General features: G+C 36.3%; 1 protein-coding gene across 1 annotated transcript; it reads left to right on the top strand.

Annotated features, from left to right (window-relative positions):
- The first annotated feature begins 433 nt into the window (after positions 1–433).
- Positions 434–23,395, top strand: LOC115450712. Its single transcript, XM_030178790.1, has 26 exons — positions 434–438; positions 776–781; positions 1,027–1,038; positions 1,931–1,939; positions 3,141–3,259; positions 4,493–4,519; positions 5,395–5,403; positions 6,855–7,011; positions 7,547–7,727; positions 9,091–9,209; positions 10,182–10,187; positions 10,279–10,284; positions 10,723–10,728; positions 11,772–11,777; positions 12,191–12,249; positions 14,944–15,065; positions 15,637–15,722; positions 16,169–16,174; positions 16,455–16,460; positions 17,312–17,412; positions 18,308–18,385; positions 19,310–19,428; positions 21,191–21,225; positions 21,771–21,785; positions 22,567–22,691; positions 23,331–23,395. The coding sequence occupies exons 8-25, from the start codon at positions 6,984–6,986 to the stop codon at positions 22,674–22,676; spliced, it is 1,089 nt and encodes a 362-aa protein (XP_030034650.1). The 5' UTR covers positions 434–438; positions 776–781; positions 1,027–1,038; positions 1,931–1,939; positions 3,141–3,259; positions 4,493–4,519; positions 5,395–5,403; positions 6,855–6,983; the 3' UTR covers positions 22,677–22,691; positions 23,331–23,395.
- The last annotated feature ends 2,220 nt before the right edge of the window (positions 23,396–25,615 follow it).

Below are 25,615 nucleotides of genomic sequence, written 5' to 3'. Positions count from 1 at the left end.
GTACCTACAAGAATGTATGTATTTTACCACAACATGGCGAGGTATTAGATTTTCCTGGTGGAGCTATAACATGATCTAATTTTAGGGCGTCGCCAAGGGGGGGGGGGGGGCAGGGAGGGGCAGCTTCTCCCCCCTAGAGGTTCTAAAACTCGAATTAATTCACCAATTCCATTCCTAATATTCCGTACGCTCAACGCTCTGCTCTATGTTATTGTTAAAGCGGAAGAGGAGTGGAGGAGGAACATGTGCTCTCGACTTTACCTACAATTCATACTTTTCTCATTCTCCATACAAACTTGCCCTCACCCCGCCCTTGGGCCATCGGCTAGCGACGCTCTTGATGTAATTTATTGAAAAAAGAACACTATTTTTAAGATAAGAAAAAAAAATCAATTATTTTTCCTAATATGTATTATTTTCTTATTTCAGAATACGAAAGTAAGTTATGAGTATTTTTTTATCCCTTCGTTTTAGTTACCGTTTACGAGTAATATTGAAACGATTACATATAAAATTAGATTATACTCGCGGCTCAGCTTGCATGAAAAATTTCATCGCGGTTACAACTCCCGCTTCATATTACCCGGAATAAAAAATAGCCTAGAACACTCAGGGGTAATGTAGCTTCCTAATAATGAAACAAATCTCAATTGATTAAGTAGTTCTAGATTAGCGCGTTCAAACAAACTCTTCAGCTTTGTATATTAGTATAGATTACCCCGTGATCCGATCTTACCCTTACATATCAAATCGAATAATCGACGTTATTTTTCAGAGGACGGTATGTATTTTTTAAATTTATTATCTAATGGAGTGTTATAAATGAATAAAAATGTATCGGCAGACGAAAAAAAATATATTTATCGGCTAGTTAATTAAGTACAAGAGGTCCGTGCCCAGCAATGGGATAGTAAAAGTCCATTAGAATTATATACAGGAAATATGAAGATTATAATATGTTTCGATGGCAAAAACGTCTCTATTGCGCTTTATTAATTTATTTAAATGTTATATTATAATTTACAGAAATAATACCTTGTAAGTACTTAAACAATTTTAACACCTTCACACTTCGAATTGCAAGCGCTCACCCGAAAGCCCTCGACAGAGTAACAAACGTATTGCCACGTTCTAAAAAAAACATTTCGAAGCCTTATATTTATACTCATTCACCTTATATACTTATTTCTTGTACCTTATATAGTGTACTTGCATCAGATAACATTTATTTCAGGGTCATTAATAAAAATATTAACAAATATAAAATGTTATTTGTAAATCAAAATACTAATAACCTCTGCTGACACTGTAACAAAATCATTCATGAATAACGAATATTTTCGCCAAATATTCCGGCTTTAGTTTCTGACTTTTTAATCATTTTGTAGTTTAGTGCGAATGGCGTGTGCGTGTGTGTTTCTGACTGTAAGTGTGATGTTGCCGCTGCGACGAATTGTTAAAAATTGGAAAGACAATAAATCATGGCACCCCCTTTATTTATCTTTTGAGATTTCTATGTTATATTTCTATGTTATATTTCTATGTTTACTGGAAAAGAAATTGAATTATGTGTTATATAAAACAGTTTAGGCAAAAAATATAATGTAGAATTTTGTATGAATAAACCAGTCATTGGTGGTAGGATATATTTTATATCCGACCGGATAGCAACCGTACACAAGGTGTTAAACCATAGTGGCCCACGTGTCGCGTTCCGGGAACAGTCTGTGTATATTCAACAGGCATAATTGTGTCGACTGAGGGGTAATCTCTCGTCAGTCGACATTCTATTGGACCTCACTTCACTTACCATTGAATTGGAGTCACTTAGCTGTGTCCGCATAGAAAAAGCTATTAATTTATCTAGACAGCTTTCTGCTCTCGTCATTCCGATATGTAACTATATAATTTTAAAATATGTTTATTCTAGCTATACCTGGTAAGTTATAATTTAGTTATTATTTGCTATTAAAATTATAGAGTACAGTGCCTTTTAGAGAACACAATGGATTGTCGAGACGAATGCCTGCATGTTCAAAACCCAAATATACTTCTCAGTAGCTTGAAATTTTCTGAAAGGGATCCCGATACAATATATAGATACTAGTAAGTATAAATGGAGTCTGCAAATCGTTTTAATGACTATCTCATCACTACATAGTATAAAACAATGTCGCTTTCTGTCCCTTTGTGTGCTTAAATCTTTAAAACTACGCAACGGATTTTGATGTGGTTTTTTTTAATAGATAGAGTGATTCAAGAGGAAGGTTTATATGTATAATAACATCCATTATATAGTGGAGAAATATTGCACCCGTGCGAATGCCGGGGCGGGTCGCTAGTAGGGAATATAATGGACTGTCGAGACGAATGTCTGCAGGTTCAAAACCCTAATATACTTCTCAGTAGCGTGAAATTTTCTGAAAGGGATCCCGATACAATATATAAGTACTAATATGCAAGAACGGAGTCTACAAATCGTTTTAATGACTATCTCATTTTACATAAATTACGAAAGGTAAGCCGGCAGGAATAGGTTTATATCGACATTTCGCCACTGATATGTCAGACTTTTTGAAGTTGGCTTTTTTTGTTCTCATCAATGGCAAAGGGTATAAATCGTTCCAATGATGATTAGATTTTACATAAATTATATAAGGGAAGCCGGCAGGAATGGGTTTATATCGACATTTCGCCACTGTTGTTGCTTGTTTGTTGTCCTCATCAGTGACGAAGGATCCATATAATGGCTATGGGCTTCCTTTTATGTAGAATCTAATTATCATTAGAACGATTTGCACACCGCATTCATACATATTACGCACTCTTAATAAAATAATGACCCATTCCAAAATTGCCCATTTGTGGGAATCGTCAAACAATTTCTGTTTGCGACCTTTTAGTTTTTTTCCTTTTTTTCATGCTATAGGTTTCATTTTTATTTATCTTTAATAAGCTAAATTTTATAGCAACTTCAAAAAAAGGTAGCAAACAAAAATTAGTTTTTCGACGACTGCCACAAATTAACAAATTTGAAATAGGTCATTATTTTATTAAGAGTGCGATTAACACCTACATAATGTCGAGTTCCCTTTTGGAATATTTCAACTTTCAGTATGCTAATGTATTGATTGTTTCAGAGGACGATCCCAACGAGTTTGCGCCGCTTAATAAACAGTATACTACAAGTAGGAGGAAATGGCCCATCCCAGACGGGTACGACTTCGATGGAACGGGCATATTCCGGATAAATGGTGGGGTAAGTTCGAACAAAGTTATTTAGTGGTAATAGGTAACTTATATGTGAGAGTCCGCTTGGGTACCACCGCAATGTTTATTTCTGCCGCCAAGTAGCAGTGTGTAGTGACTGTGTTCCGTTTTGAAAGATATTGTTAAAAGTGTAACTATTGGACGTAATAAGACTTAACATCTTGTCTTAGGATGGCGAACGCAGTGGAATACCAAACAATACTTTGAAATTTAAGGTGTTGGTGTTTCTACTGTTAATGGATCGTTTCGCTTACCATCAGGCGAACGGCAAGCTCGTCTCGTCTTTTAAAGCAATAAAAAAAAACACAAGCATATATAGATCATTTTATTGACGATGACGCGCCCCACTAAGTATACTTTTTCTAATCGATTATATTATGCGTGAAAAGCATGAGTGCACAACTCTCTGTTAAAATAAATGGTAATGTAGCAGTGGAGAACCGTCAAGGGCGTCAAGCGATAAGTGAAGCCGATAGGAATGGGGCGGTATGGACATACAATCCCATTCCTATCGGCTTCCCTGTTAGGTTTTTTGATGTTTGTTTTAGTTTTTTGTTGTTTGCAAACTAACTGTGCCCGCGGCTTCGCCTTGCACAAAGTTTTTCCCGCGAGAATTCTAGGATAAAAGGTAGCATCTAAACCTTCCTCATGAATTGTACTATCGTTTAGTAAAACCCGTACAAAAATCCGTTCAGTAGATTTTGAGAAAATCGATAACATACAGACAGATGTTGAAGACTTATTTATTTATTTCTTTGGTAGACACACAGCATATATATTAACAAAATCCAACTTCTAAAGACATAGAAATCATTAGTGGCTGATATATATATATATATATATATATATATATATATATATATATATATATATATATGCCTATTACAGGTATACACATTACACAACTATATCTAAATTACAAGTTAACTTCAATACCTAATCAAAAAATATATACAATAGATATATTCGTTCGTTTTATAATATGCATAGATTGGCAGCGATATGTAGATCATTTTTTTTTTGCATCGAGTTCATCATTTCATCCGGGATCGTCCACTGGACATAGTCCTCCCCCATTGAGCGGCACAGAGACCGGTTCTGTTCCGCCCTCATCCATCGGACTCCGGCGACCTTCACCAGGTCGTCGGTCTGTCAGCATCGAGTTACATTTTGAAAAATTTCACCTTTCGCTCTTATAATTTGGTATTGTTTTGTTTTACAGCAACACAAACTGACAACACTTGAAAATGTAAGATTATTTTAATAATTCTTAATTATTTGAATGTCTTTTTATTATTGTTTAATACTTTAAAAAAAAAGCGGTGACAGCCTACGAATGTTTGGGAGTGAAACGGACTGCCGAGACGAATTGCGGGCTCAAAACCCAAACACACTGACTTTTCTAGTCATGTGTGTGTTTGTGAATTATCGCTTGCTTTAACGGCGAAGGAAAACATCGTGAGGAAACCTGCATACCTGAGAAGGCCTCTATAGGAATTTTGAGGGTGTGTGAAGTCTGCCCGCACTACAGCGTGGTGGACTAAGGCCTAATCCATTTCAGTAGAGGAGGCGCGTGTAGCAGTAGGACAGTATATAATACAGGGCTGATATTTCATTTTACTATCTTGCTTCCTTCTACTAACATAGTTAATGGATCGTTCTGCTCAGTAAACCGGAGTCAGGAATTTGTACTGATTTTGCAATAGGCCCGCCCCCTATCACATCATGGGACTGAACATATGGCAGAAGATATATGGTATATTTACACCTTCTGATATAAAAGCGTGATGTTTGTATGTTATTGTATGTATTTAAAAAAAAAGCTATTGTATTTTCTCTCCATCATGTACTGTAGTTTATAAACACTTTAACTGATTTTGAAATGAGCAACACTAGAGTTTCTTGCCCGTTCTCTGGTGAGAACTGCTTTCCGAACTGGTGGTAGAGTTAATATTGACGGAATCTAAATAATGTATAACATTTTACAAGTAACTAATTATTTTAATTTATAATAATTAGTAAGAATGCAAACCTTTGTAAAGATGTTTAGATTTATTCAAAAGTACATAAACGTACGAACTTTCAGTATTATAAACTGTTTTTAATGATTGACGTATTTTACAGACCCGAAGTGTAAGTAAACATTCCTTAGCTTTTAAAGACTCCAGCATAACTGAACCCGTGGTAGTATTATCCCACAGAAGACGTGGTGACTATGAGCGTAGCAAGTTATCAATTCCAGGGGAGGGATCTTAAATTTAACTCAGGAAGGGGAGAAGGGATGAAAAAGGAAATTTCATGTAGATAAAACCGGGTCAATTTGACATTGCGTTTCTAAATGAAACCACATACTACTTCACCTTTGCTGACATTGTGCTAAAAATCATTAATTAATAACGAATATTTTCATCAAAAATTCTGGTTTTAGTTGTCTGATGTTTGATCATTTTGTAGTTTAATGCGAATATGGCGTGTGTGAGTATATTTCTGACTGAAAGTATGATGTCGCTGCGACGAATTCTCTTAGAGTAGTAGTAGTGGCATTAGGGCGTGTAAAATACATTTTTTGTTGCAAATTAAATTCTCTACAACTTTGGTCTAGTAACTTTTGTCGTAGAACTATAAATAAAAAAGTTATAAGCGAAAATGTTAAGAAATTCAATGTTAAGCAATGTCCATTGCAACGTCATCAGAACGTGTGTTTATAAGGTTCATAATACGTACAACACAAACCCGCGGTTGTCGGCTTGTACGCGAATTACTTGGATCCTGAATCGCTTTGGGACAGATGAAGCAATTGCTTAACATTTTTGCTTATAACTTTTTATTTATAGTTCTACGACAAAAGTTACTGGACCAAAGTTGTAGAGAATTTAATTTGCAACAAAAATGTTTGTAATTTTTTGTTAGATAAATAGTTTAAGAGATACATCGTAAAACCATTTCAACCCAAGATGGCGGCCGTGGGACAAGGGTGGCGACCCCACAAACTTGGCTGTAGCTTTACACTGACCCCCCCTACACTTCTAAAAAATAAAATTGCGTCCTCTAAAAAACGCAACCCCAAATGTAACTTTTCAATGGACTAATAAGTATGTGGTTTCATTTAGTAACGCAATGTCAATATTGACCCTGTCAATGTCAATTTTATCTAGCGGCGATAGCCTAGTTGGGTGTGGAACGGACTGCCAAGACCAATGTCCGCAGGTTCAAATTCCAAGGGCACACACCTCTAACTTTTCTAAAGTCATGTGTGTATTCTTTGTGAATTTATCGTTCGCTTTAACGGTGAAGGAAAACATCGTGAGGAAACCTGCACATCTAAGAAGTTCTCTATAGGAATTTCGAAGGTGTGTGAAGTCTACCAATCCGCACTACAGCGTGGTGGACTAAGGCCTAATCCCTCTCAGTAGTAGAGGAGGCCCGTGCTCAGCAGTGGGCAAGTATATAATACAGGGCTGATATTATTATTATTATAATATTGACCCTGTATATTTTGTTTTTTTTCTTTCATTATACATTTAATACTGTTATTTTCCTAACAATAAAATCTTTCTTTCTTAACTTATTTTTACTAATTTCAGGGCAATCTCGAAGTAACTCAAGAAATAAAAGGCAACTTCGTGTATGTGACGTTTACTTTCAATCCGTTCAAATATGAAAATGCAGCGTCGTATTACTTGAGGTTCAGGTCTAAGAGCAACAGACAGAAGATGAAATACCCAAAATTTTTGACACTAAGTGAGTTTTTTCAAGTTTTTATTTTAATGTAAATAGGAGTGTTTTTTTTTATAATAATGTTAGATACAGTACGTATTCATGAACGTAAAAAATATGTACTTATCTAAATAATAAAAACCTTTTCGATTAAATCTAAAATTTTGTGAAATACTTATATATACTTCTTGGTATTTAATTATTTTCCCGAATATATTATAATCGGATACATATAACATCCAGACCTTTCATAAATATATTAAGTAATACCAAGCTATATTCAGTGTCTTTACTTTATAAATAAAAAAAAACAACTGACTTGCAACACAAATTCTATTCAACTTTAAAAAAACATTTAAAATATTTATGTTCTTGGAATTTTACTTTTTTTATATTCTTATTACTGTTTACTTCTCTTAATTTTTTTCTTATCAATTTATGAAAAAAAAAAAACATTGTAAATACTTTTTTTTCCAACGTTTTCACCCTTTATTATATTTGAATTATATTTTTTTTAAACTGACTCCAATAAAGTACCTATATTTTTTTTATTCCCCAGACGTAGCAACAACGTCAATACAGCCAAAATCCATCGGACTACTCCCAAGCCAGCCTCTGAACGCCACGGCCATCCCTCTGAAATGTAACCGATGCGTGCTGAAAGGAGTAATGCTCCGAGCCCAGGATGGGACGATAGCGAACCTGGACCCCTCCAGATATAGCCTTAAGGGGAATGACAAGTAAGTATTATAAACGTTGTAAACCTATAAGGTTGGGGTAAGTTCGGATTGCGGGGTAAGACCGAAATAAAATGACGTACGGCTAAACCCTACAATATTGCCTAACATAGTACATATTAAAGTGTATTTTTTTATCTATACTATTATATGAAAAGTTTGTTTTAACGCGCAAATCTCGGTCACTAGTAATCGATCTAGTTGTGTTTTTTAATTAATAAGAAGCTACATTACCCTTGAGTGCAATACTTTTATTCCGGGAAAAAATTTAATGAAATTTGGCACACGGGTAGAATTTGTCCTGGATTACTTAAAAACTACTCTTTAACCTGTAATTCGCTCTCCTAAGAAATATTAGAGTTTTTATTTTTAAGTAGATAGCGCTGGCTTTATATAGCCAGCCACCGGTATGGCTCAATATATGAATTCAAAGATAATAGTGGAAAAGCATTTCGGGCTACGCCAAGAGCAAAAACTAGTATAATAGAATGAACTTTTGATTTTTGAAGAAGTAAATTATACTTGGGCTTACACTATAGCTGTAAGTTATAATATTTAAATAAATTTAATTGTAGTGTTAAGTCTGCTGGAAAACCGTATACTTAAATAAATAAATAAAAGGTGTTAACTTACAAAAATTAAATGCATAACGTGACACGCTTGCCCTTCGTCAATTCTTGTGCGCTCAGTCTCCAGTCTCCACACCGAATGCACGCCCGCACCAGTGTTGCCAGGGCCCTTGAGTCTTAAGTTACGTTTCGTTTCCTGAAATGTTACATTTTTGCTGCAAAAGTTACATTATTGGTTTTTTTTTTTTAATTTACGTGTTTTTGGGCAAGCATTTCTGTAGCTACGAAACCGCGGGGACTCGCGAAGTAGGAAATGTGCGCGCGTACACTCAAGCAAAATCAAGTTTTAATACATGCAAAATACGTTTCATTTTGTCATGGCGAGCCATCTCTGAGTGTGAACTGTGATATGGAGTGAAATACTTTTTAGACCCGCCAGTTTTAGGTGCGTTCAATTTGGATGCGTTGAATAGAAATGCGTTCGTAAACTGTTTACATTAAAAAAAAATAATTACAAATCTCGTTGTTATCAAAAGTTACGAAAATTGCCTTAAATATAAAAATTACTTACATGTTACGCGAGGGGGTCAAAAGTAACGAAAAATGTAAGAAATGTAACCTTCTGGCAACACTGGGCCCCGCACGGTGGAACATTTGTGGAGGCCCTAGTCACGCAGATCAGTGTGCTTGCACCATAAATCTATAAACATAGCCACCGTATCTTACCACCAGCAATCAATAAACCCCGTTACCTTATCATTCATATACACCACAAGGATAAAAGATGTTTTTTCCAGACAAAAGTTCATCGAAATAGAGCTGGACAGCACGAAACCACAGGATTTCGGGGACTACTTCGCGATTATACAGAACGAAGACGGTACTGAAGAGAGAGTGAAGGCGTTGACTGTTGTTTGTAAGTCTATACATATATAAATGAATCCCTATTTCACTTGGTCACGCCATCACGCGAACGGGTGGACCGATTTCACAAATTTTTTTTGTTGTGTTTGTTATTGTCAGAAAAAGGTTCTTATGAAAGAAAAACTTCAAAAAATTGTGCGGAAAATTAGTAAATTTAAGAAAACTTTACGAAAATATTAATTTTATATAACTGTCAATTGTTTGAAATAACTGTCAGCGATTGACAGAATGCGCGCTGCAAATTCATAGTTAAGACGGGACAACGTCTGTCGGGTCAACTAGTATTTTATATATTACTGGTGGTAGATCTCTCATATGTGAAAATACGCCTGGGTAGGTACCACCGCAATGTCTATTTCTGCCAAACAGTGTGTAGTCACTGTTGTAGGTTTGAACATTGTAGCCAGTGTACCTACTGGACATAATTAATATCTCATATCTCAGGATGGCGAGCGCAGTGGAATACCAAATACTTTGTAATTCAAGGTGTTAGTGTTTCTACTGTTTATCGGTCGCATCGCTTACCATCAGGCGAACGGCAAGCTTGTCGCGTCATTAAAAGTAATAAAAAATTATAATAATTATACATTTATGTATTTGTTTATAGTGTTATTTTATTTTAGTTTTCTTTTTTCATATTGAAACCTGTCTTGTACATAATTACCCGTTTTCTTTTTTCTTCTGTTTCCATTGTGTCTGAAAGAAATCGCCTTGAATGATAAGACCGCTAATTGTACTATTTTTTTTTAATATATTTTTTTCTTAAGTACCTACCACATGGGTGCAACAAAAACTTATAAATAAAATTATTTAAAAAAATTAAATAGATTTGTAATCATTATATATTTTTCGATATTTAGAATATTTTCAATAAAATATGTTATGACAAATGTTACTTTAATCTCACTTTTAACGATTAATATATTTTAAACAAATAGTAAAAAAAAAATATTTTTTTTTTCAGCTCCACGTAAATATTTTCACACACATTTTATTATTATATGAAATATTTTATAACATTTTTTTTATCAATATTTTTTAATACTTTTTGTTTATTTCAGAAATGGGTAAGAAAAACTTCAATTATATTTTAAAAATATATTTTTATGTGCCTACACTGAATTTTGTTATGAAAACGTTGGAGTAAATTACTTCCTTGAACCAGTATATTAATGTATTATGAAAAATTTGATCAAATTTAATACTTATACGTCTCAGAACAATGACAATTATACGTCGATTGGCCAATTAATTACCAAGATTAATTAAAATGCAACTATTTTTAATATTGTAATTTTTTCCCGACCATGAAGGACAATGACCATGTAGTCTTCGAAACGTCGGCAGAAAATTATAATATAAAAAACCGCAATAAAATCCGCCTAACATTCGCGTAAACATAAGAAATCATTATACCAAAGCTAATTTATTTTTAGCCGACAAATTTTAAAAAATATATACTCAATACTTAGTACTTTTTTCATAATTTCTTATTGTTATTCCAGATGTTCGTAAGTAATTTAACTATATTAAATATTAGTTAATTACTTTAGAAAAAAACAAATTGTTTTCTGATTTATTTAATCAAGCTGTAGTTTTGATGAATGTAGATGTGATGATGATGATGATGATGATGATGATGAAAAATGCGTGAGCGTGTTTATGACTGTGTGTGATGTTGCTCAAACCAATGAACGAATCGTGTAAATAGTAAAAGCACTAGGGCAAGCTTGTAGTGGCAATAGCCTAGTTGGTTGCAGAATGGACTGCCAAGACGAATGTCCGCAGGTTCAAATCCCAAGGGCACACACCTCTGACTTTTCTAAAATCATGTGTGTATTCTTTGTGAATTTATCATTCGCTTTAACGGTGAAGGAAAACATTATGAGGAAACCCGCACATCTGAGAAGTTCTCTATAGGAATTTCGAAGGTGTGTGAAGTCTACCAATCCGCACTAGGCCAGCGTGGTCGTCTAAGGCCTAATCCCTCTCTGTAAAAGCGGAGGCCCGTGCTCAGCAGTGGGATAGTAATACAGGGCTCATATTTTTTTTTATTATTAATTATTTTGGCGCGTGCCACCACTGGCACACGTATCACTGGTTCGCCATTCCTATCCTATAACCATCGCACAATAAATACGAATCGCATGACACCTCATTTATCAAAATCGGTTCAGTAAGAGCGGGGCTAGACTGGAATAAAACGAATACTGACAAATATATGGATGTTCATAAATAAAAATAAATGTAAATATCAGAACTGACGGCAGATAGGGCAAGAAGTTATATATAAGACGAGTGGAGACCACGTGCCCACAAGCGCAGCGTTGGTCGTCCACCTGCAACAGACGACTTAATATAAGTCGTAGGAACATCCTGGATGCAGGCTTTCGACAGATCCGTCTGGACATCTTTAGTGAAGGACTATGTTCAGCAGTGGACTTTATGTGGCTGATGATCATGATGATAGGGTGTTAAAATCATTATGCTTCCTTTCTTCGCTGTAATCGGCTAAAAATAATATCACTTAATAATTAATCCAAAATCATTTCAGAAAATGGTAAGTAACTTTTTGTTTTTTCTACCAAGAATTCATATTTCAAGCGAGGTTATTTTAATCATGTCACTACATCTTTCATAATACAGATTTATAAAATTCTATTGGTGGTAGGTCTCTCAAAGTGAGAGTCCGCATTATCTATTTCTACCGCCAAGCAGCAGTGTGTAGTCACTGTTGTGTTCCGGTTTGAAGGATATTGTAGCCAGTGTAACTACTGGACATAATAATTAACATCTCATGTCTCAGGATGGCGAGCGCAGTGGAATACCAAACAATACTTTGTAATTTAAAGTGTTGCATGGTGTTTCCACTGTTTATGGATCGTATCGCTTACCATCAGGCGAACGGCAAGCTCGTCTCGTCATTCAAAGCAATAGAAAAAAAATATTTATTTCATCTAACTTATATTGCAGTGCTGAATGCGGTCCGCCTCAAAACCTCATCGAAAGTAGGGGAGCATTATGATAGTCAGGTAACAAAGAAGTTATTTTAGTTTTAAATTATTCGGCGATAGCTTAGTTGGATGTGGAACGGACTGCCGAGACGAATGTCCGCAGGTTCAAAACCCAAAAACACTTCTGACATTTCAAAATTATATGTGTATTCTTTGTGAATTATCGCTTGCTTTAACGGTGAAGGAAAACATCGTGAGGAAACCTGCATACCTGAGAAGTTCTCTATAGGAATTATGAGGATGTGAGAAATCTACCTGCACTACAGCGTGGTGGACTAAGACCTAATCCCTCTCAGTTGTAGAGGAGGCCCGTGATCAGCAGTGGGCAAGTATATAATACAGGGCTGATATTACTTTTATTACCTTTAGTTGCCACAGCATGCATTGATATTGGAAAAAACAATTATAAAATATAAAATTCATAACGTTAACAATCATAAAATTAAGGAACAAAAATTTACAATATGGACCTTTCGCCACTGGCTGGTATTATCGCACTCTTAATAAAATAATGACCCAGTCCAAAATTGCCAATTTGTGGGAATCGTCAAACGATCAATTTCTATTTCGACCTTTTAGCTTTTTTCCTTTATTTTTCATGTTATAGGTTTCATTTTTAACTATCTTTAATAAGCTCAAGTATAGCAACTTCAAAAGAAAAGGTAGCAAACAAAAAATAATTTTAACAAAAAATTAAACCGCCTTCAAAAACCACTCAAAACTAAAAAATAATTTCACATAACAAGTATATATTGGATACCAATTTTGGAGTCGGTGCCTAATTAAAATTGCTAGTTAGCTATATTTGTTGCATAGTCCATCTATGAGCTAAATTTCTTTCAAATCGATTAAAAGGAGTAGGTTTGCGTGTACTACATACAGAGTGAAAGGTGTAATACCAAGCACATGTATGGTGTTTCTTCTTTCTATTTCCTCTTTTTTCGAGGCAGGGAGTGTAATACACCCACATTTGATCAGCTATATGTAACAGGGGAAGAATTTGGGTAGTGTACAGTTCACAAATTTAAATATGTCCTTAATAGCTTCCATTTGCTGTGCTACGGCGATGTGTTTGTCTCCGGTGACGATCTGACTTGCTGACTTTGTACGCTGGCAGCACATTGTTTTCGTATATTCGTTAATGTATTTATCTAGCTTAACTAGCAATTTTAATTAGGCACCGACTCCAAAATTGGTATCCAATATATACTTGTTATGTGAAATTATTTTTGGTTTTGAGTGGTTTTTGAAGGCGGTTTAATTTTTTGTGAAAAATATTTTTAATTTTTGCTTTTTTGTGTTAGTAAAAAATAGACCGTCTCAATGGCATAGTTTTGTTTCGCTCACGATACGACTATCGCGCTGAGGAGTTTCACCTCTGAGTACCACTGAAAAGGGGAAAAGGTGTGATGCTATATATATGTACGTAAGAAGTAGATTCAAGCAAACCTAACGCAAAAACACAACTGATATTATTCGGCTCACAAAACAACTATCGCGCTGTGGTGTTACACCTCTGCCTACCCCTGAAAAGGGGAAAAGGTGTGATGCTATGATGTATGTATGTATGTAAGAAGTGGAGTCAACTAAACCCAACACAAAAACACAACTAATGTGTTTCGCACGCAGTACGACTATCGCGATGAAATTATACGCCTCTGCCTACCCCTGACACGGGGAAAAGGTGTGATGCTATATATATTTATGTAAGAAGTAGATTCAAGCAAACCTAACGCAAAAACACAACTGATATATTTCGATCATACTATAACTATTGCGCTGTGATGTTACATCTCTACCTACCCCTAAAAAGGTGAAAAGGTGTGATGTTATATACATATATGTATGTATGTAAGAAGTAGAGTCAATTAAACCCAATCCAAAAACACAACTGATATGTTTCACACACAGTACGACTATCGCGATGAAATGTTACACCTCTGCCTACCCCTGACACGGGGAAAAGATGTTATGCTATATGTATAAGTATGTGAGAAGTACAGTCAACCAAACTCAATGCAAAAACATAACTAAATACGTCACAGGAAAGCTAAAATCGCGATTTCGTTTCCTTGGACGACATTATTTTTCTAGTTTTTTTAATTTTAAAACCAAACTACCGAAGCGATCTTGAAAAAAAAATTATGGGACCAATCTGGAGAGAAATTCTTTCGAATAAAAAAAGAATTTTCCAAATCGGTTCATAAATGAGCGAGTTCTGAGGTAACAAACATACAAAAAAAAAAAATTCACGTCGAATTGATAACCTCCTCCTTTTTTTGAAGTCGGTTAAAAAAATTGTGTTCTGACGACTGCCACAAATTAACAATTTTGAAATAAGTCATTATTTTATTTATTCAAAAAAGCGGCGATGGCCTAGTTGGTTGTGGAACGGACTGCCAAGATGAATGTCCGCAGGTTCAAATCCCAAGTGCACACACCTCTGAATTTTCTAAAATCATGTGTGTATTCTTTGTGAATTTATCGTTCGCTTTAACGGTGAAGGAAAAAATCGTGAGGAAACCTGCACATCTGAGAAGTTCTCTATAGGAATTTCGAAGGTGTGTGAAGTCTACCAATCAGCACTACAGCGTGGTGGACTAAGGCTTAATCCCTCTCAGTAATAGAGGCTCGTGCTCAGCAGTGGGCAAGTATATAATACAGGGCTGATATTATTATTATTATTTTATTAAGAGTGTGTTATGTTTCCAGGTTAGCTTCACCTGCGACAACTGTGAACTTCTGGACGTATTGTGTAATGGAGAGAGCGTGCTGTCGGGTGGTAGGATCACCGTCGTGCAAGGAGCCAAGCTGGTCAGCTTTAACTTCCCCAGGTTCTCATTTTGTTTACTCACGAATCGGCGTAATCCGAAGCGCTGGTCGGACCAGAGAGTCTACTTCGAAAGAGACTTTCCCGTCCTCACACCCACTACAACTCCTGTAAGGATCAGCAGTGGCATTCTATGACATCGAGCGGTGAAGCTCGCCGAGTCTCAGGGAAAACTAATTTTTCATTATTCCGCGACGAAATTAATCAAATAGAGAGGAGTTGGAAATATTAATTGTCCACTTCCCTCCATAGCAAAGCGGGTGACAAAATAATTAACTAAGGAGGCGTTTTAACCTCAAGGATAAGGACGTTTACAACTAGATAAGCTAGTGATAAGGCACCACGGATAAAATAAAAAAAAAGGGTCCTATCACATGAGCTGTTAGATTTCTCTGATTTGCTTTAGAACGCGCTAATCTCAGGAACTATTAGTTGTAATTAAAAATATTTTAGTTTTGAATAGCCCGTGTATCGAGGAAGACTATAGGCTATATACCATCACGCTATGACCAATAGAGCGGAGTATTAATGAAAATGTTGCAATCTGAAATAATCACATCGCCGTTTCCTTACAGTTTTGACGACACAAACTCGTGTGTGTACATGGGTTTATTTAAAAAGGACAGCAAAATTTACAGAAAAATATTAGCTGTGTTCGAAAGTAAGTATTTAGTACGTTGGGTAAGTTCGGATAACAGAGTAAGACCGTATACTCAATATAGTTTCAATGCATAGTGATAAGCAAATGTATGTGGCATTTTTAAATCACAGGCAAATCATTGTGGTACGTAAAAAAATGACACTCAAGACTGTTTTAGGTACTGTCGGTTTTAGCAGTAATATTGAATCATTAGTCTTACCCTGTCATCTGAACTTAACCAAACTAAATTCTCTAAATATACCAATGGTTTTTATTTAATTTTGTTCTAATAATATCCCTTTTGTGTACTTTTAGTAATGATTAAAGCATTGCGCAGACGCTACGGTCTTCTTGCCGGGAAACACTACTTTACTATAAAGCTCGCAAAGAGATCTGTTTAAAAATGGCAATTTAAATATAATATTATATTTTTATGGGTCCACTAAATGTTTTTTTTATTATTTCAGATGACTGTAAGTATATTTAATATTATTTATTATGTAACGAGCTTTTGATAGCAGCATTGACGCAATTAATGATTCTTAGAAAAAATCGGCAGTTTATTTTCTTTGATAAAACCTTCTTAGATTTTAACCAATCGAGGACTCTAATAATCGAGTGGTTTTTTACCCAAAAGGAACTGAAATTTAAAAAATATTTCAAAATTCTTACCACTTCAGCACTCTAATAGACCAGGTATTTTTGTCAAAAAGAACTAAAATAAAAAAAAAACTAATAAACATAAATTTTCAGCACCCGGTAAGCTTAATACTCTATGTTTTTACGTTTTAAGTATTTTACATTATAGTATTCAAATCTACGTTTCTAAGTTTAAAGTTCTTAGTCATTGTAATTATGTACAAATAATCAGGGACTGTAAAGGTTACCCTTGTGAAGCAACCCCCATCAAAACGACGCGCTAACCCTATATTTCGAAGATGTAGATTTGAAATTTAAAAAACACTAAAAATATATACTGTACGTTATTTACATGCAGTCAAATCTTTTTTATGTTACCTTTTATTATTAATTTTCATTTAATATGACGAAATTTTAAAGGCCGAAATATCCATGATTATTAATTATTTTTACGTTTTTCTTTCAACTGCGAGAACTAATCACTAACTAGACGTGAATTTAAATTCTTTACTTGTCAATACTTGTTTAGTTACCCAGATTAAAGGTGAAACAAAATGTATGAAAATGGACCTTGAGGTATAACCTTAATGACTAACCCTTATTCGTATAAGGGTGATAGGTAAAGGAGAACTAAATGAAAAGGTCATGTGCAAATCAAACTTCTGGTTGCTATTTCTTTTAAGTAGACACTAGACATAGAATCAACGAACCATTTTGTTACTAAATTAAATGGAAATAAAATCTTTATTAATTATATACACATATAATAACTCTTAATACCTACGAAAACATTATTATTATTGTGCGCAGAAAATACTATTTACTTTTTTTATTTTTTTTCGCAAAAAAGTCATAAGCCTATAGGGAATCAAAAAAAAATACAAAAAAAAGAGCCCTAGTAAAGAAATTTATAAAAAAGTATATAAACCCTTGTAAATATTTAAATATAAAGTAATTGTAACATTTTTCAGCGGTCAAGATAAATACTCCTCTAGTGGCGAATTCTCCAAAACAAGGCGAGCAATTCGAACAAGAAATTAATTACTCTTGTGACGATTGTACTGTCGAAAAGGTCTGTTTTGACATCTATATTATATATTCACACCATTTACACCCGAATACGTAGGTAGAAGCCTGTGGCGTTTAAACGCACGATTTTTGTCTAGCAACCCCGGTTGCATTCTGGCAACATGAGTTGCAATGTAGCAACACCAATACCACACTTTTTGTAGCGGCAGGCACGCGCACGCGCTATTTGTTATTATTGTAACCCATTTTTATGTTTAAATCGACAATAAACAAATACAACCTCGGAACCTTTGGTATTTAACGACCCACGACGCGTACCCACAAGCTCAATTCATCATCATCATCTCAGCCACAGGAAGTCCACTGCTGAACATAGGCCTCCCCCAAGGATCTCCACGTCGACTAGAACCCAATTATTGAACCACGTCGACGAAGCCCAATTATTAAACCGATTTTTTTTAATTACTTTTTAAAATAAATTAAAATATCATAATCATATTTTTTTATTTGCATTGAATATAGGTACAAAACATAGGATGGTAATATAATTTAAAAATTCTGATATTCTGCCAATGGCGTGCAAAATTAATAAATTTACAAACCGTAAACCTTTACCCCCTTATTCATAAACGCTATTCATCTAAGGACGGAGCATTGTGATAACAAGTCTGTTTCTCAGCTTTGTTTATCTGACAGCCAACTAGATTCAAGTTGTATCTCAATATTAGCCAATCACAACGGCCCTATGTCTACGCACTGCGAAGGCTGCCGTCAGAACTGAGAAACAGACTTGTTATCACAATGCTCCGTCCTTAGATAAATAACGTTTATGAATGAGGGGGTTACATTTTCCCGCCGTAACGTATGCCAATGTATGGAACGAATACTCAAGACCGTTTGCTTGAGGGAGTGTGTTAAGTAATGTGTGCTATTTTCAGGTATCAGTAAATGGAATAGTACTTGAAATGTCTGGCGGCAGAAGGAGTAATGCAGCTGGCCCCTATGCTTTCTATGTGGTAAGTAAGCGAGTACTTTTTATTGACTTGACTGCCCTCGGCGGCGTAGTTGTAAGTGTACACGGTACAAGTACGACTGCCGCGCTGAGGTCCTGGGTTCGAATCCCGGGTCGGGCCAAAAATAATTGGGACTGGGTTTTTCCATCTTAAAAAAATTACTCAGTCGCAGCTCGGAGTCAAGAAGTTGGCGGTGTGATACCGTGCCTCGGAAAGCACGTAAAGCCGTTGGTCCTGCGCCTGATCTCTCTCCGGTCATGTCGGATTGCCGTCTCACCGAACTATGAGAGTGAAGGAACAGAGAGTGCACCTGTGTACTGCGCACACACTTGTGCACTATAATATCTCCTGCGTACCTGGCTGATCTCTGCTGAGATTGGCCGCCGTGGCCGAAATTCGGCTAGGAGGGGATTCAACTTTTCATACTTGCACGGCAGTCACCTCACTACACCTGATGGTAAGTGGAGAGGGATTCAATAATTTCGACTGACGAGAGCTGGTTAACCCTCGGCGGCTGACAAACACCCTAATTGGGGACCGGCCTATGCTTGATTTTGTACATTATTCTATATGTAATGGTTAATAATACGAAAAAGAAGCACTGCTGCGATAACTGCATTAAAATTGGTTAAAAAATGAGCGAGCAATTCATATTTAAAATATTGTAATGTACAGAAGTGGGCGCGATGTGGGGATATCGCTTCATCTCTTTCTTTAGCCCGCGTCGGAATTCCCGATGACGTCACGTGTGGATATTTCGTCTCTTTTCTGTTTCTTGTAAATTACCCTTTCCACCGAAATTCAAAGACTTATAACTTGTTGATTTTTTACCGGATTTTAATAATTGCTTCTGTGTTATAATTTCTATTATGTAAATATTTGATAATAGTAAAGAACAAAAATGAGTCCGGTACCCTATTGTTACAGTTGACGCAATCATCAATTGTGTTGAGAATAAATGAGTTCACGCCTGAATACGAAGGGGTGTACCAGGCCGTCTTCGGCACGCAAGGAGGAAATGTTACCAAAACTATTTTGGAGCTTAAGTAAGTGTCAATAAGGACTCATATATAGTATCACACTTCTATCCCGTAGGGGTAGGCAGAGACTGGATAGCAACTTTTGGGCCGTTCGAGTATGAAATAACGCATATTTTTAAGATTTTTGACACCCCCCGCCCCCTCCAAAAGTTATGTAACTCTAAAATTACATTTTTTTTCACAAAGTACCGGAAAATCGCTAAAATACCTTTGTTATTGTTTTAAAATAAAAAATCCAATGTTACGTAACGCGGTGTTCGAAAACCTTCCCGCGTCTGTTACGCATCGTAACGTTTTACAAGACTCCCTCTCCTCTCCAAATTGCGTTACGTAATACTTGAACGGTCCCTTTGCACGATTTTGGCATACTTCTCTCGCTTCCTCCACCTTCATTTATCTTGCATTCCTGCCGGTTCAGAGTATTTTTGATGGCCTTTACTAAGAATGTGATCTGACATTCGAAGGTTTGGTGCGGTCGACCCCTATCGGCTCTTCCATCCTTATTTTTTACGTTGAATGACGAGACGACCTTGCCGTTCGCCTGATGGTAAGCGATACGATCTGAAACAGTAGAAACACCAACACCATGAATTACAAAGTATTGGTTTGCATAAATATTTCTTATGTTTACGCGATTGTTAGACATTAAATTAAACTATTTTTCGGATTTAATTAAATTATTATTCGGGGGGGACCGCCCCGTGACCATGAAGGCTGCAGTTTTCGAAACGTCGGGAGGAAACTAAAATAATTAAAACCGCGATAAAATCCGTAAAATAGTTTAATTTTAATTAAGGCGATACCTCAAGGTCCATTTTCATACATTTTGTTTCACCTTTAATCTGGGTAACTAAACAAGTATTGGCAAGTAAAGAATTTAAATTCACGTCTAGTTAGTGATTAGTTCTCGCAGTTGAAATAAAAACGTAAAAATAATTAATAATCATGGATATTTCAGCCTTTAAAATTTAATATGACAAAATACTTGTTTAGTTACCCAGATTAAAGGTGAAACAAAATGTATGAAAATGGACCTTGAGGTATCGCCTTAAGTACAAAATATTGTTTGGTATTCCACTGAAACGCGTAGAGGTATCAAGATGACATTAATATCAAACTAGCTTTTGCTTGCGGCTTGGCTTGCGTGTAAATGGTTTCCAGGGTAAAGGTCCCGCTATACATTTTTCCGGGATACAAAGTAGTCCATGACCTTCACAGAGTCTCAAACTATCTACGTACCAAACATCAAAATCCGTTGGATAGTTTTTGAGTTTAACACGTTCAGACAGGCAGACAGTTGCAGCGGGGGACTTTGTTAATAATAGGCTATTTTCTATCCTGGAAAAATATATAGGACTTTGTCCTGGAAAACTCTTTCATGCGGACGAAGTAGCGAGCAAAAACTAGTTATATATTTCGTTACTTCATAAAAATAGCGGCGGTAGCCTAGTTGATTGTGGAACGGACTGCCGAGACGAATGTATGCAGGTTCAAAACCCAAACACACCTCTGACTTTTATAAATTATGTATTCTTTGTGAATTATCGCTTGCTTTAACGGTGAAAGAAAACATCGTGAGGAAACCTGCATACATGAGAAGTTCTTTATATTTCGAGGGTGTGTGAAGTCTATCAATCCGCACTACAGCGTGGTGGACTAAGGTCTAATCCCTCTCAGTAGAGGACGCCCAGCAGTGATACAGTATATAATACAGGGCTGATATTATCATTATTATATATACCATAAATTTATTTAATTTTCATTACAGAGATCCATCTCAGAAAGACGATGAAGCACCCGCAGGTATAAATGATACTCCAAGGTGTTACGCAGTCGATATTAATGTGTCGTGTCTCCCTCGGTGGCGGCATGACGGCCGATTCGTGGTTGGGTTCGAATCCCGGATCGAAAGTGATATTAATAATATTTTAAATCAGAAATAATAAAATGCTTTATTCACGTAGGCGAACATAGTTGCACTTTTGAAAATCAAGGGAGTGAGAATATTTAATTATTATTTAAATAAAATAAGTGAAAGACTATGAAGTAAGCAAAGAAACTCGGGTTGGCAGGAAAGAAGAAATAAAATAGATGTATATAATCTTAATAATAAAGGGAGGAACGCGTCGCGATCCTCATCGGCGAGGATATGAGCCCTAACCTAGCTAACCTACTAGCCTTTCACTAACTACCTAAGCGATTGGAGAGGCTAAAAACCTTACGATAATTGTCTTGCATAAAGTCGATTTTGCATCAACAATTTTACTCATGTATTTTTTGGATTAATCAAAAATAATACGGTGTCAGTGATTTGAACCATTTATTAAATATTTTCCTGTTTATTCCAGACGGCGCAGGAGCAGGTAAATTTATTTAATCAAACTATAACTTCGTGCGTACATAAGTACACACGCAAGACTTTTATGAACATTTTAAAATTACGTGGAACTTATAAGTTCCGTTACCTTATAACGAATGTTTGGCAAAGGCCTCTCTAAGATCCTTCTAACCATCCAGATGAATCCAATTCGATCCGCCAATAACGTTTTACAAATAGACGCGTCATAGAATAACAATATTGCACATAAAACCAGTGCAGTATTTACTATAGTCACATACTTGTACAGCCCTAGCAGCTCGCATTGATACGGCCCGAGCGTCGACCGCCGTGGCCATCTAGTTTATCGGTCTCTGGTCGCCATGACAGTCGAATAAAATGCATTTATTACTTAAAAATAAGTTAGAGTGTATACTTATTACTAACGTATGAAATGAAACGTTTTTTCATTCACAGTTGGAGTATAATTTGTACATCGTCTAAAAACACAGAAAGGAATTTTATTTATAACATACAAAAAGTTAGTATACCGACTAGCCGCAACAGTGGTTGGAGGTTGACTAAGTGAATGTCGGGCAATTACCTTGCTTTCGTCTTGCTAGTATTGAGCTCGGACAACGTATCTATGTAATAAAAACATCTTAGGGATCCGCCATCTTTTTCTACTTCGAGGGTTAAAGCGGTGTCCGGGATCCGGGATTTATCACGTCCGTCAATTGGGCACGTCCCAAGCACTCAGAAAATCGGGACGTCCCGCGCAAATTGAGGCAACACTAGTCCTGGCTAATGAAAAGGTCATATTGTAGAAACAACAACTGCAGCTGCTTCTGAAGCGAGTGCAGACAGTGGTGCGGCTACCGAGACCGCGGGAGAGACAACTGCAGCAGCTGAAGAAACCACTGTTGCTGCGAGTTAAAGTTTAGATTTGAAGGTAACAAAACATTCAATTCTTGTTATGTAACTGAGTCCAGTGCTTATTTTTTGAAAAACATGTAGCATGTGGTAGGTTTCTCATATAAGAGTCGGCCTGCAGTGTGTAGTCACTGTTGTGTTCCAGTTTGAAGAACATTGTAGCCAGTGTTACTACTGGACATAATAAGACAATATCTCATGTCTCAGACGAGCGCAGTGGAATACCAAACAATACTTTGTAATTCAAGGTGTTGGTGTTTCTACTGTTTGTGGATCGTATCGCTTACAATCAGGCGAACGGCAAGCTCGTCTCGTCTATATAGAAACTACATTTTCACAAAGTAGTCTATAAGAATATCAAAAAGAGAAAATGTTCGTGAGTTACTTTGTAGGAAGAAACGGCCTTAAGGGAAGGCGAACCGGGCAACCGTCCAACTGATTTATCGCTTGCTTTAAGTGAAGGAAAACATCGTGAGGAAACCTGCATACCTGAGAAACTCTATAGGAATTTTGAGGGTGTGCGAAGTCTGCCCGCACTACAGCGTGGTGGACTAAGGCCTGATCTCTCAGTAGTAAAGAAGGCCCGTGCAGCAGTGGAACAGTATATAAGGCTGATATTATTATATTATATTATAGTGAAATTTGTGTCTTGTTTCAGATTACACGACGACTTTGGCAAGAAACTGTTACCTTGATTATTTTATTAAATATAAAGCATCGAAAGCTTTTTATTTTCTTCTATTACAATATTGATTTGTTATGTGTTAGAGAGTGGTGGTGGTCAAACGTGGGAGATGACATTTGATCATTTGGCAAGTTGATATGGAGAATGAGAAAAGTATGAATTGTAGGTAAAGTCGAGAGCACATGTTCCTCCTCCACTCCTCTCCCGCTTTAACAATAACATAGAGCTGAGCAGGCGTACGGAATATTAGGAATGGAATTGGTGAATTCATTCGATCGATCCAGCAAGTTAAATCAAAGACTTAAGACTAGAATCTCTAGGGGGAGGGGGGGGGGCTGACCCTCCCTGCCCCCCCTTGGCGACGCCCTTATATTGACATATTTTTCGGTTTGACCATCCTGAACGAATCATTTTGATTGATAACCATCCTGCCCAATCACAAATATGGAAGGTCCAAAGACATTTTTATAGAATATAGTATTTCCCTGGATTTGGAAGCCAAACCCTTCACATACGTTGGAAGGCAAACTCTAGAAACTTGAGAAACCCAGTAGAAAGTAAACGGTAACTTGACACAGTTAAAATAACGGCATGACAGTTTAGCCATCTCTTGCTAACTGATCTTCGTAACCTACTTGGACGCAAACTATTTGCGAAATATATACCAAAACCATTTTCGATGAAAACGGCGATAGCCTAGTTGGTTGTGGAACCGCCTGTCGTGAATGTCCGCAAGTTCGAAACCTATGGGTAAATTCTCTAAATATTATGGGTATACCCATTTGTGAATTATCGCTTGGTTTAACGGTGAAGGAAAACATCGCGAGGAAACCTGCATACCTGAGAAGTTCTCTATAGGAATTTTGAGGGTGTGTGAAGTCTACCTGTGTGTGTTGTCAAGCCTTGGGGGGTGTCTTAGTGACAAAATTTTGCCTAATAGGTTTTCTACGATAACAATTACTAAGTCGCAGCGCGGAGTCAAAAAGGCGGTGTGATACCCCCGTGCGTCGGAACGTAAAGCCGTTGGTCCTGATCTCTCTCCGGTCATGTCTCACCGGACTATGAGAAGGAACAGAGAGTGCTTGTGTATTGCACACACTCGTGCACTATAATATCTTCTGCTGATCTCTCTCCGGTCATGTCTCACCGGACTATGAGAAGGAACAGAGTGCTTGTGTATTGCACACACTCGTGCACTATAATATCTCCTGCGTGGCTGATCTCCGCTGAGATTCGACTAGTTGCATAACGGCCCCTAACTAACGAGTAAATTAACTAAAATTCTCATTGATCTTTTTAAAGCCCTAATAAAAAATACATAAACTTTCCTTTACTAATTAAGTTCTCGTTGCCGTAAATAACTTTTATTATTGTTTTATATAATTCTGATGTTATGCGTGTTATATTTATCTATACATATTATAAAACAAAGTCCCCTTTTCTGTCTGTATGTATGTTATCGATTTTCTCAAAATTTACTGAACGGATTTTTATGAAATTAGGTATGAAGATAGTTTAAGACCCTGGGAAGGTTATAGGCTACTCTCTATCCCGGGAAAATATATAGCGGGACTTTTATCCCGGAAAACATCACGCGGGCGAAGCTGCGAACAAAAGCTAGTACTATTATATAAAGCTGAAAAGTTTGTTTGGACGCAATAATCTCAGGAACTAGTGGTTCGAATTGAAAAATTCTTTGAATGTAAGATAGCCCATTTATCGAGGAAGGCTGTAGGCTACATAACATCTCACTACGACCAATAGGAGCAGAGTATCAATGAAAAATGTTGCAAAAACGGGAAAATTATTCGTTTTGAGAGCTTCCGCCATATGCGCTGCGTACCTTAGACGTTACCTAGACGGTTTTTTTTTTTTTAATAAATAACCTTAAGGCGATACCTCAAGGTCCATTTTCATACATTTTGTTTCGGCTTTAATCTGGGTAACTAAACAAGTATTGAAAATTTCGTCATATTAAATTTTAAAGGCAGAAATATCCATGATTATTAATTATTTTTACATTTTTCTTTCAACTGCGAGAACTAATCACTAACTAGACGTGAATTTAAATTCTTTACTTGCCAATACTTGTTTAGTTACCCAGATTAAAGCCGAAACAAAATGTATGAAAATGGACCTTGAGGTATCGCCTTAAAGGCATTTAATCCACAAGATTATACTAGCCTCGTTGTATCCAAAAACTAATTTAACAGAAAAGGATTTAATGTCCTTTTTAGTTTGCATAGACAGTTAAAGCC

The sequence above is a fragment of the Manduca sexta genome, chromosome 1 (assembly GCF_014839805.1).
Source record: "Manduca sexta isolate Smith_Timp_Sample1 chromosome 1, JHU_Msex_v1.0, whole genome shotgun sequence".
Classification (NCBI taxonomy): Eukaryota; Metazoa; Arthropoda; class Insecta; order Lepidoptera; family Sphingidae; genus Manduca; species Manduca sexta.
This window is presented reverse-complemented; position numbering and strand designations above follow the sequence as displayed.